This window comes from Ranitomeya variabilis, chromosome 4, assembly GCF_051348905.1.
Source record: "Ranitomeya variabilis isolate aRanVar5 chromosome 4, aRanVar5.hap1, whole genome shotgun sequence".
NCBI lineage: Eukaryota > Metazoa > Chordata > Amphibia > Anura > Dendrobatidae > Ranitomeya > Ranitomeya variabilis.
This window is the reverse complement of record NC_135235.1, coordinates 667,394,223-667,407,711: the sequence shown is the minus strand read 5'-3', so window position 1 is coordinate 667,407,711 and position 13,489 is coordinate 667,394,223. Positions and strand designations below refer to the sequence as shown.

The 13,489-nt window shown below is 42.4% G+C and overlaps 1 protein-coding gene across 1 annotated transcript in view; it reads left to right on the top strand.

Annotated features, from left to right (window-relative positions):
• The window catches only part of LOC143766253 (uncharacterized), a 92,268-nt gene extending 79,971 nt beyond the window's left edge, over positions 1-12,297 (top strand). The window contains exon 8 of the mRNA XM_077253781.1: positions 10,893-12,297. Coding sequence (XP_077109896.1) covers positions 10,893-11,908 — 1,016 coding nt within the window. The 3' untranslated portion in view covers positions 11,909-12,297. The remainder of the gene's footprint in view (positions 1-10,892) is intronic.
• The last annotated feature ends 1,192 nt before the right edge of the window (positions 12,298-13,489 follow it).

Sequence of the window (13,489 nt, the reverse complement as noted above, 5' to 3'; positions counted from 1 at the left end):
ACCCGGTTATACCACATATTTGTATATTGATTTTTTTTGTTTGTTTTCTTTTGAATGGGGCGAAAAGGGGGTGATTTGAACTTTTATAATTTTTTTATATTTTTAAAAACACATTTTTTTTTTAACTTTTGGCATGCTTCAGTGGTCTCCATGGGAGGCTAGAAGCTGCCACAACCCAATAGGCTCTGCTACATACAGTAATACCGCAAAGAAAATGGTGTACTAGTCCAAAAATAATGCAGATACAAACTTTTATTAGGATACAGATACAACAGGTCAGGAGGGTTGGGGACGTCGGTGCTCATCACCCAGCATTCATCATTACATGGTATGTTATTTGTTGTATGCTCTGAATGTCTTGCTGTCATCTTCCTATTTCCACTGGTCAGTAATACTATATATAGGAGTGTTAGGCATTCTAGATTGAGCATTGAATTATGTCTGGCTTTGACTGCTGGAGTGTGGGTACTGTTCGGTTCCCCTACTATGCAACTACAGCTGTGTTGCTGATTTTAGCTATTTACTGTCACTTTTGACCTTCTGTATCTGTATCCTAATAAAAGTTTGTATTTGCATTATTTTTGGACTAGTACACCTTTTTCTTTGTGGCATTATAGTAGTTTTGGTGTGTCCTGCACATCCTATAATTTTGGCTTCTACCTAATATGGTGCTATGATGTTTCATCTGCTTAGAAGCCATGTATGTTTTCCATGTTTCTATCTGCTACATACAGGCGATGATCATATCACCTGTATGTAGTACAATTGCTGCCTTGCTATGAGCGCCGACCACCAGGTGGCCCTCATAGCAATCCGGCAGTGACAACCATAGAGGTCCCCAGGAGACCTCTGGTTCTCATGCCAACCTATCAGTTACCCGTTATAGCGTAACAGGTCACCGATGGGCAAATTTCCGGCATTTAACGGTGTTAATAGCTGCTGGTGGGTCCTGATTCCACCCGTGGCTATTTCAGGCACATGTCAGCTGTTCAGAACAGCCCACATCAAAGGGAGGGAGTCTGACATCGGCTCTTTCATTAGCTAGAAATCTGTACTCTAATTCCAAGGCAACATTCTACTGCACACAGGGCTCCGCTCAGTATGTGTCATACACACATAGTTCTGCTAGGTACTCTCTGTATACAACAGCACACGTGCTGCCTCTCGGTACACCTCATACACTCGCGGCTCTGCTCCATACACCTCGTACACACACGGCTCCGTACACCTCGTATACACACGGCTCCGCTCCGTACACCTCGTACACACACGGCTCCGCTCCGTACACCTCGTACACACACGGCTCTGCTCCGTACACCTCATACACTCGCGGCTCTGCTCCATACACCTCGTACACACACGGCTCCGTACACCTCGTATACACGCGGCTCCGCTCCGTACACCTCATACACTCGCGGCTCTGCTCCATACACCTCGTACACATGCGGCTCCGTACACCTCGTATACACGCGGCTCTGCTCCATACACCTCGTACACATGCGGCTCCGTACACCTCGTACACACGCGGCTCTGCTCCGTACACCTCGTATACACGCGGCTCCACTCCGTACACCTCGTACACTCGCGGCTCTGCTCCATACACCTCGTACACACGCGGCTCCGTACACCTCGTATACACGCGGCTCCGCTCCGTACACCTCGTATACACGCGGCTCCGCTCCGTACACCTCGTATACTCGCGGCTCTGCTCCATATACCTCGTACACACGCGGCTCCGTACACGTCGTATACACGCGGCTCCGCTCCATACACCTCGTACACACGCGGCTCCGCTCCATACACCTCGTACACACGCGGCTCCGCTCCGTACACCTCGTACACACGCGGCTCCGCTCCGTACACCTCGTACACACGCGGCTCCGCTCCGTACACCTCGTACACACGCGGCTCCGCTCCGTACACCTCGTACACACGCGGCTCCGCTCCGTACACCTCGTACACACGCGGCTCCGCTCCGTACACCTCGTACACACGCGGCTCCGCTCCGTACACCTCGTACACACGCGGCTCCGCTCCGTACACCTCGTATACACGCGGCTCCGCTCCGTACACCTCGTACACACGCGGCTCCGCTCCGTACACCTCGTACACACCTGGCTCTGCTCCGTACACCTCGTACACACACGCGGCTCTGCTCCGTACACACACGGCTCCGCTCCATACACCCTGTACACACACGGCTCCGCTCCGTACACCTTGTACACACACAGCTCTGCTACATCCACCCTGTAAACCCCTCCTGACCCCCTCACATAAACTTCCCCTCATCCAGCACCATGACAACCAGCACAGCAGAGTCCTGCATACAATGAGGCCCCTGATCATGTGACCCCTGACTCCTCCCCTCCTGTGACCTCATCACAGGTCCTGTGCGCACAGAACAGCCATATATGTGGAGTGCGGCTCTGCAGGTGGAGGTAGGTGCTGGAGAGCCCCCTGTGAGGGATATTAATATTAACCCCTTCTATACTAAGGAATGCCATTGTTTTTGCAGAACGAGCTGAACTTTCCGGTAGTCATATTCTGGGGTACCTATCGCTTGTTATTATAAGGGTCGTCATTCATTTATTTTTACCTCACATGCTCCATTATGTACAAGGACAATATTGTTCCCCTGAGCTGATGTGAGGGATCTCCTGCCTAACCTTAAGACCACGTTCACACGTTGCAGAATTGCAGTGGAAATTTCCGCAGCAATTCTGCATCCCTGCCGCGGGTATATCACATGCAGAATTGCATGCATTTTTCCGCTAAAAACTAGCGTTTTGCAAGCGTAATTAGCTGATTGACAGGTTGGTCACACTTGTCAAACATAGTGTTTGACAAGTGTGACCAACTTTTTACTATTGATGCTGCCTATGCAGCATCAATAGTAAAAAGATATAATGTTAAAAATAATTAAAAAAAATAAAAAATTGTGATATTCTCACCTTCCGGCGTCCCCCACAGCCCTCCCGCTCCTCGCGATGCTCTCGGCAGCTCCCGTTCCCAGTAATGCCTCGCAGCAATGAACCCAGATGATGTAGTGGTCTCGCTTTGATGCCAAAGGAGGAGAGGATCTGTAGTAGGAGGCAATGGTCAACTGTGTCGAAAGCAGAGGGCAGGTCTAGAAGGAGTACAGAGTATTGTCCAGTAGCTTTGGCTGTAAGTAGGTCATTAGTGATTTTGGTCAGGGCTGTCTCAGTTGAGTGATTGAGGCGGAAACCAGATTGTAGATTGTCAAAGAGCAAGTTAGATGAGAGGTGGGAGGAAAGTTTAGCATGGACGTGCTGCTCCAGGAGTTTGGAAGTGAATGGAAGCAGCGAAATTGGGCGATAGCTGGACATAGCTGTTGCCTCTAGGGTTGTTTTTTTTAAGGATAGGCGTGATTGTGGCATGTTTGAAAGCAGAAGGGAAGGTACCAGAAGTTAGTGATAGGTTGAAGAGGTGGGTTAGGGATGGGATAAGTGTGGTGGTGAGGTTGGGGAGGAGGTGGGATGGGGTCGAGCGCACAGGTGGTGAGGTGCGATTTGGAGAGGAGACAATTAAGCCCCCCTTCAATAATGTTGGATATTGAGGTTATGGGGTTTGGGCATTGGTTATACATGTTATATACATATATATCTTATTATTCACCTGTCCCAGCTCCAGGGCCGAGCTTTGCTTCCTGCTCCTGCCTCTGCCTCCCTTTGCTGTAGTCCACAGTGGGTTTTTCAAGTAACTCAGTGAACTCCTTTGACAACATCACCTTTTAACCCCTTCACATCATATACTGGCTCCCTCATTCGTACGTGCACGCCAAGCCTGCATCCGTCCTGACCGATGATGGCTGAATCAGTCAGCCATCATGTGCCTCTAACAGACACAGGACGATCGGAACTCCGCCCGCTGTTAACCTGTTAAATCCCACTGTCAATCTCTGACTGAGACATTTAATACGCACTGGCAGAAGGGCACATCAATCCACCCACGATGTGATCAGGAGACACCGATGGGTTGCTATGACAGCCAGGGATGTGTAGATGACCCCCATGCCTGTTATTACGATACTTCTGTAAAAGCCAGCCTGTACCCGACATTATTTTTGCTATACATAACAAGCAATCAGACGATCGCAGCTTCAAGCTCCCCTAAGGGGACTATTAAATAACGTAAAAAAAATGTTTTTAAAAATATGAAAATAAAAAAATTCAAATACCTCCTTTAAAATAAAACAATTAAAAAATATACATACTTGGTATAGCTGCATTTGTGAAAGTCTGATCTATCAAAATATAAAATATATTAAATTGGTAAATGACGTAATGAGAAAAAACTGAAATGCCAGAATTAAGTTTTTTTTGGCCACTGCAAAATTGCCTTAAAATGCAATTAGAGATGATCAAAACATTGTATGTACCCGAAAATGCTATCGGTAAACAGCAGCTCAGAGCACAAAAAGATAAGCCATCTCCCAGCCCCAGATCCCAAAACATGGAAACGTTACTGGTCTCAGAAAATGACGACACAAGAAAAGATTTATTGTTACGAATTTCCAAATTTTTTTAACCACTTAAATAAAAAAAACTATGCATGTTTAGTATCAGTGTACTCATACTGACCTGGTAAACCATACTGCCAGGTCAGTTTTACCACATAGTGCACATGGTAGCTAAAACTTCCAAAAAACATTTGTGGCATTGCACTTTTTTGCAATTTCAACTTACTTGGAATTTTTTCCCCCCACTTTCCAGTGCATAGTAACATAGGTTGAAAAATTACCTAGATCCATCAAGTTCAATCTTTCTTCACCAATTCATTTCACCACTAAATTATCTATAACCCACAATATTATGTCTAGTGAGGAAATCATCCAGCCCTTTTTTGAAAGTTGGTTTTTTGTCTGCCATTACTACCTCTTGTGGTCGGGCATTCAACAGTCTGACTGCTCTAACTGTAAAGAACCCTTTCCTGTTTAGCTGTCGGAATCTCCTTTCTTCCACCAGTAATGAGTACCCCCTAGTCCTCAGTACAGTCCTTGGAAGGAACAAGTCATGTGCCAGTGTTTTGTATTGGCCACACATATACAGTACCTTGCGAAAGTATTCGGCTCTCTGGAACTTTTCAACCTTTTCCCACATATCGTGCTTCAATCATAAAGATACCAAACCTAAATTTTTGGTGATGAATCAACAAGTGGAACACAATTGTGAATTTGAACAAAATGTATTGGTTATTTTAAATTTTGAAAAGTGGGGCGTGCAATATTATTTGGCTCTTTTACTATCAGTGCAGCAAACTCACTCCAGAAGTTCATTGTGGATCTTTGAATGATCCAATGTTGTCCTACATGCCTAATGATGATAAATATAATCCACCTGTGTGTAATGAAGTCTCCGTATAAATGCACCTGCTCTGTGATGGTCTTTTGCAAGGCACTGTATTTATGAGAATTCCTCACATCATGTTCTCATACACTTTATGCACTTAATCGCACTCTGTGTCTGTACTGTTACATTCTTAGGCAGTGAACCGGTTCATGCAGCTTTACATGAACACCCGAGCCTTACACTATGGCTGGTCCAAACAACGAAAGCAATTGTTACCATCCACCTCTCGTGTCTCCCTTTTTCCTCTTAGTTTGTGAGCTTGCCGAGCAGCAGGGCCCATTCCTCCTGGTATCTATTTTGAACTGTGATTTTTGTTATGTTGTAATGTCTGTACAAATCCCCCTCTATAATTTGTAAAGTGCTGCGGAATATGTTGGAGCTATATAAATTAAATTATTATTATTTATTATTATTAGAACTCCTCTGAGGCATCTTTTTATCTAAGCTAAACAAGCCCAACTTTTCCAACCTCTCATCATGTGAGAGGCCTTCCATCCCTTGTAAGGCCACAAGCACACATTCAGTATTTGGTCAGTATTTTACACCAGTATTTGTAAGCCAAAACCAGGAGTGGGTGACAAATACAAAAGTGGTGACGTATTTCTATCATACTTTTCCTCTGATTGTTCCACTCCTTGTTTTGGCTTATATATACTGAGGTAAAAAACTGACAAAATACTGATTGTGTGAACGTGGCATAATACTCTAGTTGCCTGCTCTTAAACTGACTGTAATTTCTGATCCCATATTCTACATGTGGCCTCACCAGTGATTTATAAAGGGGTAATAATACGTTGGGATTGCAGGATTTTATCTCTCTTTTTATACACTGCTCGAAAAAATAAAGAGAACACTTAAACAGCAGAATATAACTCCAAGTAAATGAAACTTCTGTGAAATCAAACTGTCCACTTAGGAAGCAATCAATCAATTTCACATGCTGTTGTGCAAATGGAATAGACAAGAGATGGAAATTATTGGCAGTTATCAACACACCCTCAATAAAGGAGTGGTTCTGCAGGTGGGGACCACAGACCACATCTCAGTACCAATGCTTTCTGGCTGATGTTTTGGTCACTTTTGAATGTTGGTTGTGCTTTCACACTCGTGGTAGCATGAGACAGACTCTTCAACCCACACAAGTGGCTCAGGTAGTGCAGCTCATCCAGGATGGCACAACAATGCGATCTGTGGCAAGAAGGTTTGCTGTGTCTGTCAGCGTAGTGTCCAGAGGCTGGAGGCGCTACCAGGAATATGTTAGCACTATATAAAAAATAAAGATTATTATTATAAATTTTAGCCTACCACATGTTATACCCTCTTTATAAACACCCGAATGGCAGGCATCTGCCCCACAAAAGAGATAATTTTTGGCCCACTTTTACATTTTAAAAAACATAAAAAGTTTGTCAGTGCAGAGTATTATTAAACAGTGCGGTGGTTTTCATGAGTTAGGCTGGGTTCACATTACGTTACACCCGTCCGTTAGACTGACTACGTTACACCGCGGCATAACGTGGTGTAAAGCCTCTTTCACATTTCCGTTTTTTGCCATCCGTCGCAATCCATCCTTTTGGTTAAAAAATGGATCCTGCAAATGTGCCCACATGATCCGTTTTTTTTTGCCATACACTTTTATTGACGACAGATTGCGACGGGCACACGTCGCATCCGGCGTGCAACGGATGCGTCGTGATTTTGCGGCCCGTCGTGACAAAAAAACGTTCTATGGAATGTTTTTTCATCCTTTGAATCCGCCATTTCCGACCGCGCATGTGCGGCCGGAACTCCGCCCCCTCCTCCCTGGAATTCATAATGGGCAGCGGATGCGTCTGAAAACTGCATCTGCTGCCCACGTTGTGCACAATTTGCACAACGTCCGTCGGGCTTTTCGACTGTCCCGTACCGACAGAAATGTGAAAGAGGCTTTACGCAGTCCGTTAACGCCACCATTGAATCCAGTGTCGGACGCATCGCTATGTGCCGTCATTGAGTGACGGACCCTGGGACGCGGGCTGCAGCGTTTCCGGGTCCGTCACTGCTAGCGCAGATAGACCTAGCAGATGCTCTATCTGCGCTAGCGATATGACACATCGGCACTTGCGTTAACAGCAGCCCGTTAACGCATGTGTTGAACGGGCTGCTGTTAACGCAATGCGAACCTGGCCTTACCAATCATTTACCCATAGCTATATATGTTGTGGTCACTTTACTAAGGCTGTATTTGATTTGAAAACATTGGAAGTGATTGGACACAGTCCTACGAGGCATTAGATTGCTATGCTGATCTTTTCAGGGCAACTGGAGGCTTTGCAGGACTTGTGATTTCTTCACAATTGATTTTTTGAAAAAGCCTCTAGGAGGCTGGCAAATTAAAATTTCGAAATATTCATTCATCTGTATTTACTTATTTCTGTCTGTGCCAATAGTTATACAGCCATAGCTGTCTATTACCAGTAATTGTATCATTACCAGGGATTTTTTTTCATTCCAAAATCTAATCATCTTCCCATTTAGGTACCTGCAAAATCAGAACCTCTGAGTGGAGATCTTCTAGATTAGATAACTGTCCTGATTTACCCGCCAAGGATGGATAGGGACAGGGAGAAGATGGCGGATAGGATATTACACCTCACCCTGGAGATCCTCTTCCGGCTTACTGGAGAGGTGAGAGATTCTGATGACATCACATTAAATCATTCTTATCTATGGGAATAACAGATGGACAGAACTGGAGAGGTGAGGACTTTGGAAATGTCTGTAGTGAGATTAATGTGTTTCTCCATAACCAGGATTACACAGTAGTGAAAAAGACCTCTAGTGATCGCTGTCAGGACCCTGTGTCTGAGGGATGGGGAAGACCCCTGAGCCCAATCACGGGGCCTCCATCTCACCCTCTGATAAATGAGGACATCAATGACCAGAAGATCCTAGAACTCACCTACAAGATGATTGAGCTGCTGACTGGAGAGGTGACACTGCTGGGGATGCTGGGACATTATACAGTAACACTATGAAGGGATCAGGGTGATGACAGTATCATTGTATGTGTCAGGTTCCTATAAGGTGTCAGGATGTCACCGTCTATTTCTCTATCGAGGAGTGGGAGTATTTAGAAGGACACAAATATCTGTACAAGGATGTCATGATGGAGGTTCCCCAGACCCTCACATCAACAGGTAATAGACAGGACTAAATACACGCAGCCTAAAATACATATTTGTATGTAAAGAATGAATTCAGTCCCTGTATGTGTTTCCTCCAGATCTATCCAGTAAAAGGACAAGACCAGAAAGATGTCCCCGTCCTCTTCTTCCAGAGGACTGTAAACAAGAATATCCCAATGTTTCTCAGGATCATCAGGTAGATGGAGAGAAGGTGTCATGAGATCTCCCCAATGATGTGTAGACGGCAGTGAAGGTCTTGTGCTCAGTATTCTTTTATCACCAGTATTATATGTTTTATACTTGTGTATTGAGAACGGTGGAGATGGCAGGATTAGAGCTGACCATAGATGTGACTTCTTCATCTGTCTGTGACTTTTACTATTTAATATTTGTCTCAGGATGAAGATCCAACACATATTAATACTACAGAGACATATGTAAGGGGTGATGAGTGGTGCAAAGAGGAGATTCCTACAGATTACTCTCCAGGTGAGTAGTTACCACTAGATGCAGAGAAGTCAAAGATTCTTTGCGATAGTGGCTGCATTTTACGTTTATTTTTTATACTTATTCACACAGTTTATTACATGGAATTTACTGAAAGATTTGATGTGTAAATGCAAGGGTTGCACATGTTGAAATGTCTTAGGCTCCTTTCACACATCCAGTTTTCGTCGTCAGGATTAACCCGGCGGTGTGACGGATCCAGCTGGATCCGTTGAAAATAGTAAAAAACCTGATGCGACGGATCAGGTTTTCTGTCGGATCCGAGTAGCTGTTCTGGCCGATTGGAACAGGTATGGAGAGAGAGAGAGAGAAGAATGGAAAATTCTAAAAATCGGGCATGCTCAGTGTCGAAACCGGAATCCGTAGCTGGATTCCTGCATTTGACGGATCCGGCGCCATAGGCTTTCATTATAGGAAAAGCCGGAAGGGGCCGGACCAGGTGCTGTCCGGTTTTTCGCCGGACAAAAAAAAGTTCCTCTGTCCATTTCTTCTGGCCTCCGGACCGGTGGATGAAACGTAAGGCCATCTGGTGCTAATACAAGTCTATGGGAAAAAAACGGATCCGGCGGCATCATTCGCCGACCCTGTTTTTTTCAAAATATGCCAGATAAACGGATGTGTGAAAGGAGCCTTACCGACTGCCTAGACTTAACAAAAATAGAACAAATGCAAGCCAATAAAATTGCCAACTATTTATTAGTAATATATTAAAACACACAATATAATTTGTAAACAGAAAAAGTAGAGAACCACAGGTAATGAGAAAATGACAGAAACCACGCATAGTGGAAACCTTGCTGTACCAATCCAAAAAGCGAAGCCAAAAGGGTACATCTCTGGAACTTGGATAATAAATGTAAACTCAAGGTAGTAGTATAAGTGATTATAATATTGATATATAGAGTAAGCTACCCATATGATAATACACGTCAATAGAAGACTATATGGTAGCAAAAGTAGTATAATATACCCACACAGCACCAGAAGTGCAAACAACAAGGGAGATGGTGAAGTTCTGCCACAGCCGACATGCGTTTCACAGAAACTGCTTCCTCCAGGGGTGATGTGGTATAAAGATGCAGTGTAGTTAAATGAGAATTGTCCAATAGAAAATAGTAATTACTTATTAGACACATGTGTAGATTGTCAACACCTATGGCATGTTCAGGAAATGCGCACTTAGACTCCAAACATGACAATACCCACCACGTAAGCTACACACTAACCACAATGGAAGGGGCGGATTAATGTGTTGAAAGCTTGTGTAAAGGAAGTACATATGTGACAAAGGGTGGGCGACACAGACCAATAGAAAATTAGCATAAGTGTGTCGCAGATGTGACGTGCCTTCCTAGAGTTGTCAATTCCATCTTCTGTTTCCAACAGAGGTACATACATATTGGATACATCTGGCAGTATATGCCTTATTAGTTAGTATATTAGTATATGTAAGAAATGTTCCAGTTTTACAGCATTATAGAGAAATATATGTTTAGAACTCTATAGAAATATTTACACAGAAATGTTACAGTATTTATATTATATATTTTATTAGAATTAATACTAGTTATTCAAGTAAATGAAAAATGAGTTTTATTCCTGACAGATAACTGTACCAGAAGCTCCGAAGCACATCTGATGTTTACAGGTTTTAAAGCAGATGATCATGATATCACACCAGATACTACTTATGAAGAGCACGCCATTATCCCAGATGTATTTTTAGCCATTCACAGCAAAGATCTATCTTCTGATCCTTTTCAACAGATCCTATCTGTAGAGTCACCGCAGACTGATAAGCAAAAGAAAACTAACAGAAGGGATGCTGAACATCAAAATGCTTATACAGGGAAGAAAGCATTTTCATGTACAGAATGTGGGAAAACATTCAAGTATAAATCAATTTTAGCTATACATCAAAGAACTCACACAGGGGAGAAGCCATTTTCATGTTCCGAATGTGGGAAATGTTTTAGCATTAAATCAGATCTTGTTAGACATCATAAAACTCACACTGGGGAGAAACCATTTTCATGTCCAGAATGTGGAAAATATTTTACCTACAAATCACACCTTCTTCAGCATCAAATAATTCATACAGAAGATAAGCCATTTTTATGTTCAGAATGTGGAAAAGGTTTTAAGTGGAAAGCAGATTTACTTAAACATGTGAGAATTCATACTGGGGAGAAGCCATATTCTTGTTTAGAGTGTGGGAAATGTTTCAACCATAAATCATATTTTCTTACACATCAAAGAATTCACACAGGGGAGAAGCCATTTTCATGTTCAGAATGTGGGAAATGTTTTAACCGTAAATCATATTTTCTTACACATCAAATGATTCACACAGGGGAGAAACCATTTTCTTGTATAGAATGTGGGAAATGTTTTAATCGTAAATCGTATCTTCTTACACATAAAAGAATTCACACAGGAGAGAAACCATTTTCATGTTCAGAATGCGGAAAATATTTTACAGAGAAATGCCATCTTGTTAGACACCTAAGAATTCACACTGGGGAGAAGCCATTTTCTTGTACAGAATGTGGCGAATGTTTTAACCATAATTCATATCTTCTTACACATCAAAGAACTCACACAGGAGAGAAACCATTCAAATGTTCAGAATGTGGGAAATGTTTTATGGTTAAATCAACATTTGTTAGACATCAGATAAGTCACAAAAGGGAAAAACCTTTTTCGTGTTCAGAATGTGGGAAATGTTTTACAGCTAAATCAAGTCTTGTTACTCATCAGAAAAGCCATTCAGGTGTGAATCCACTCTCATGTTCCAAATGTGGTAAGTATTTTACCCAGAAATCTCATCTTATTCAACATCAAATAATTCATACAAGAGAGTAGCAATTTTATTTTTTTAAACCATTTATTAATTGGGAAATTGCAAAACAAACAAACTCCAGCATCTACAAGAGAAAGAAATATTAAGCTTCTGCACTAAATGATAATAAGGAAATGGAGATGAATGAGTTTCCTAAAATTCAGAGTTTGAGTATAACTGAATGAAGGAAAGGTGTATAGGTAAAATCATAATTCATAAACCAATTTGCCCTTAAACCAAAAATGTTCACTCTGAAACTTGTCATTTTAGAATTTTGATATATTTACAGAGCCTTGAAAAAATAATAATTCCCTGTGAAGTCTTTCACATTTCATTACACCCACAAACTTACTGTATTAATAGTAAAAAAAATTTGAAGCAAAAAATGTAGTCATGGTGCTCTGTTATGGGGGGGGGGGTCTGCTGCTGACACTTTTATAGGCATAACAGCCCCCAATTCTGTACTAATGCCCCCCATCCTAGTATATATGATACCCATTCTGATATACAGCTCTGGCAAAAATTAAGAGACCAATGCAAAATTTCAGTTTATTTTGAGTAAAATGTAAATTGTTCTTTTAATCTATAAACTTCGGACCAGATGTCTCAGAATTTCCAAGCAATAAATTTGGTATTTTTTTACTGACAAAGAAAAATTATCAAAATAATAAAAAACAGTGCTTTAAGACCTCAAATAATGCAAAGAAAAAGTTCATAGTCATTTAGAAACAACAATACTAATGTTTTAACTCGAAGAGTTCAGAAATCAATATTTTGGAGAATAACCTTGAGCTTTCAAGCATCTTGGTATGCTTTCCACCAGTCTTTCACACTGCTTCTGGGTCAAAAATGTAATCAGTTCTTTGTTTGATGGCTTGTGACTATCCATCATCCTCTTGATTACATTCCAGAGGTTTTCAATGGGGTTCAGGTCTGGAGATCGGGTTGCCCATGACAGTGTTTTGAAGTAGTGGTCTCTTAATTTTTGCCAGAGCAGTATATAGCCCCACATCCTGATATACAATGGGGGAAATAAGTAATTGATCCCTTGCTGATTTTGTCTGACTGCTGTGCTTGTCAACATGGGTTTTGCCACCAAGTATTAAGTCTTGTTTGCCAGAGGGATCAAATACTTATTTCTCACTGCAAAATGCAAATTTATGTAATATATACAATGTGATTTTCTGGATTTTATTTTTGATATTCTATCTCCCAATGTTAAAATTAACCTACCCTTAAAATTATAGACTGTCTTTGTCAGTGGACAAACTTGCAAAATCAGCAAGTGATCAAATACTTATTTCACCCACTGTATATGTCCCCATCCAAGTATATATGATCCCCCATCCTGGTATATATGTCCCCATAAAGGTGTACATGGCTCCCATCCTGGTATATGTGGCCCCCCATCCTTGTATATGTGGCCCCCCATCCTGGTATACATGGCCAGCCATCCTGGTATATCTGGCCCCCTATCTTGGAATACATGGCCCCCATCACGCTGCACATTTAAAAAAATAAACAATTCTACTCACCTTCCCTCTGCTCCTTCGCAGCACAGCGTCCTGTTCAGATGCCGGCAGCTGACTTCAGCATGTACGCCG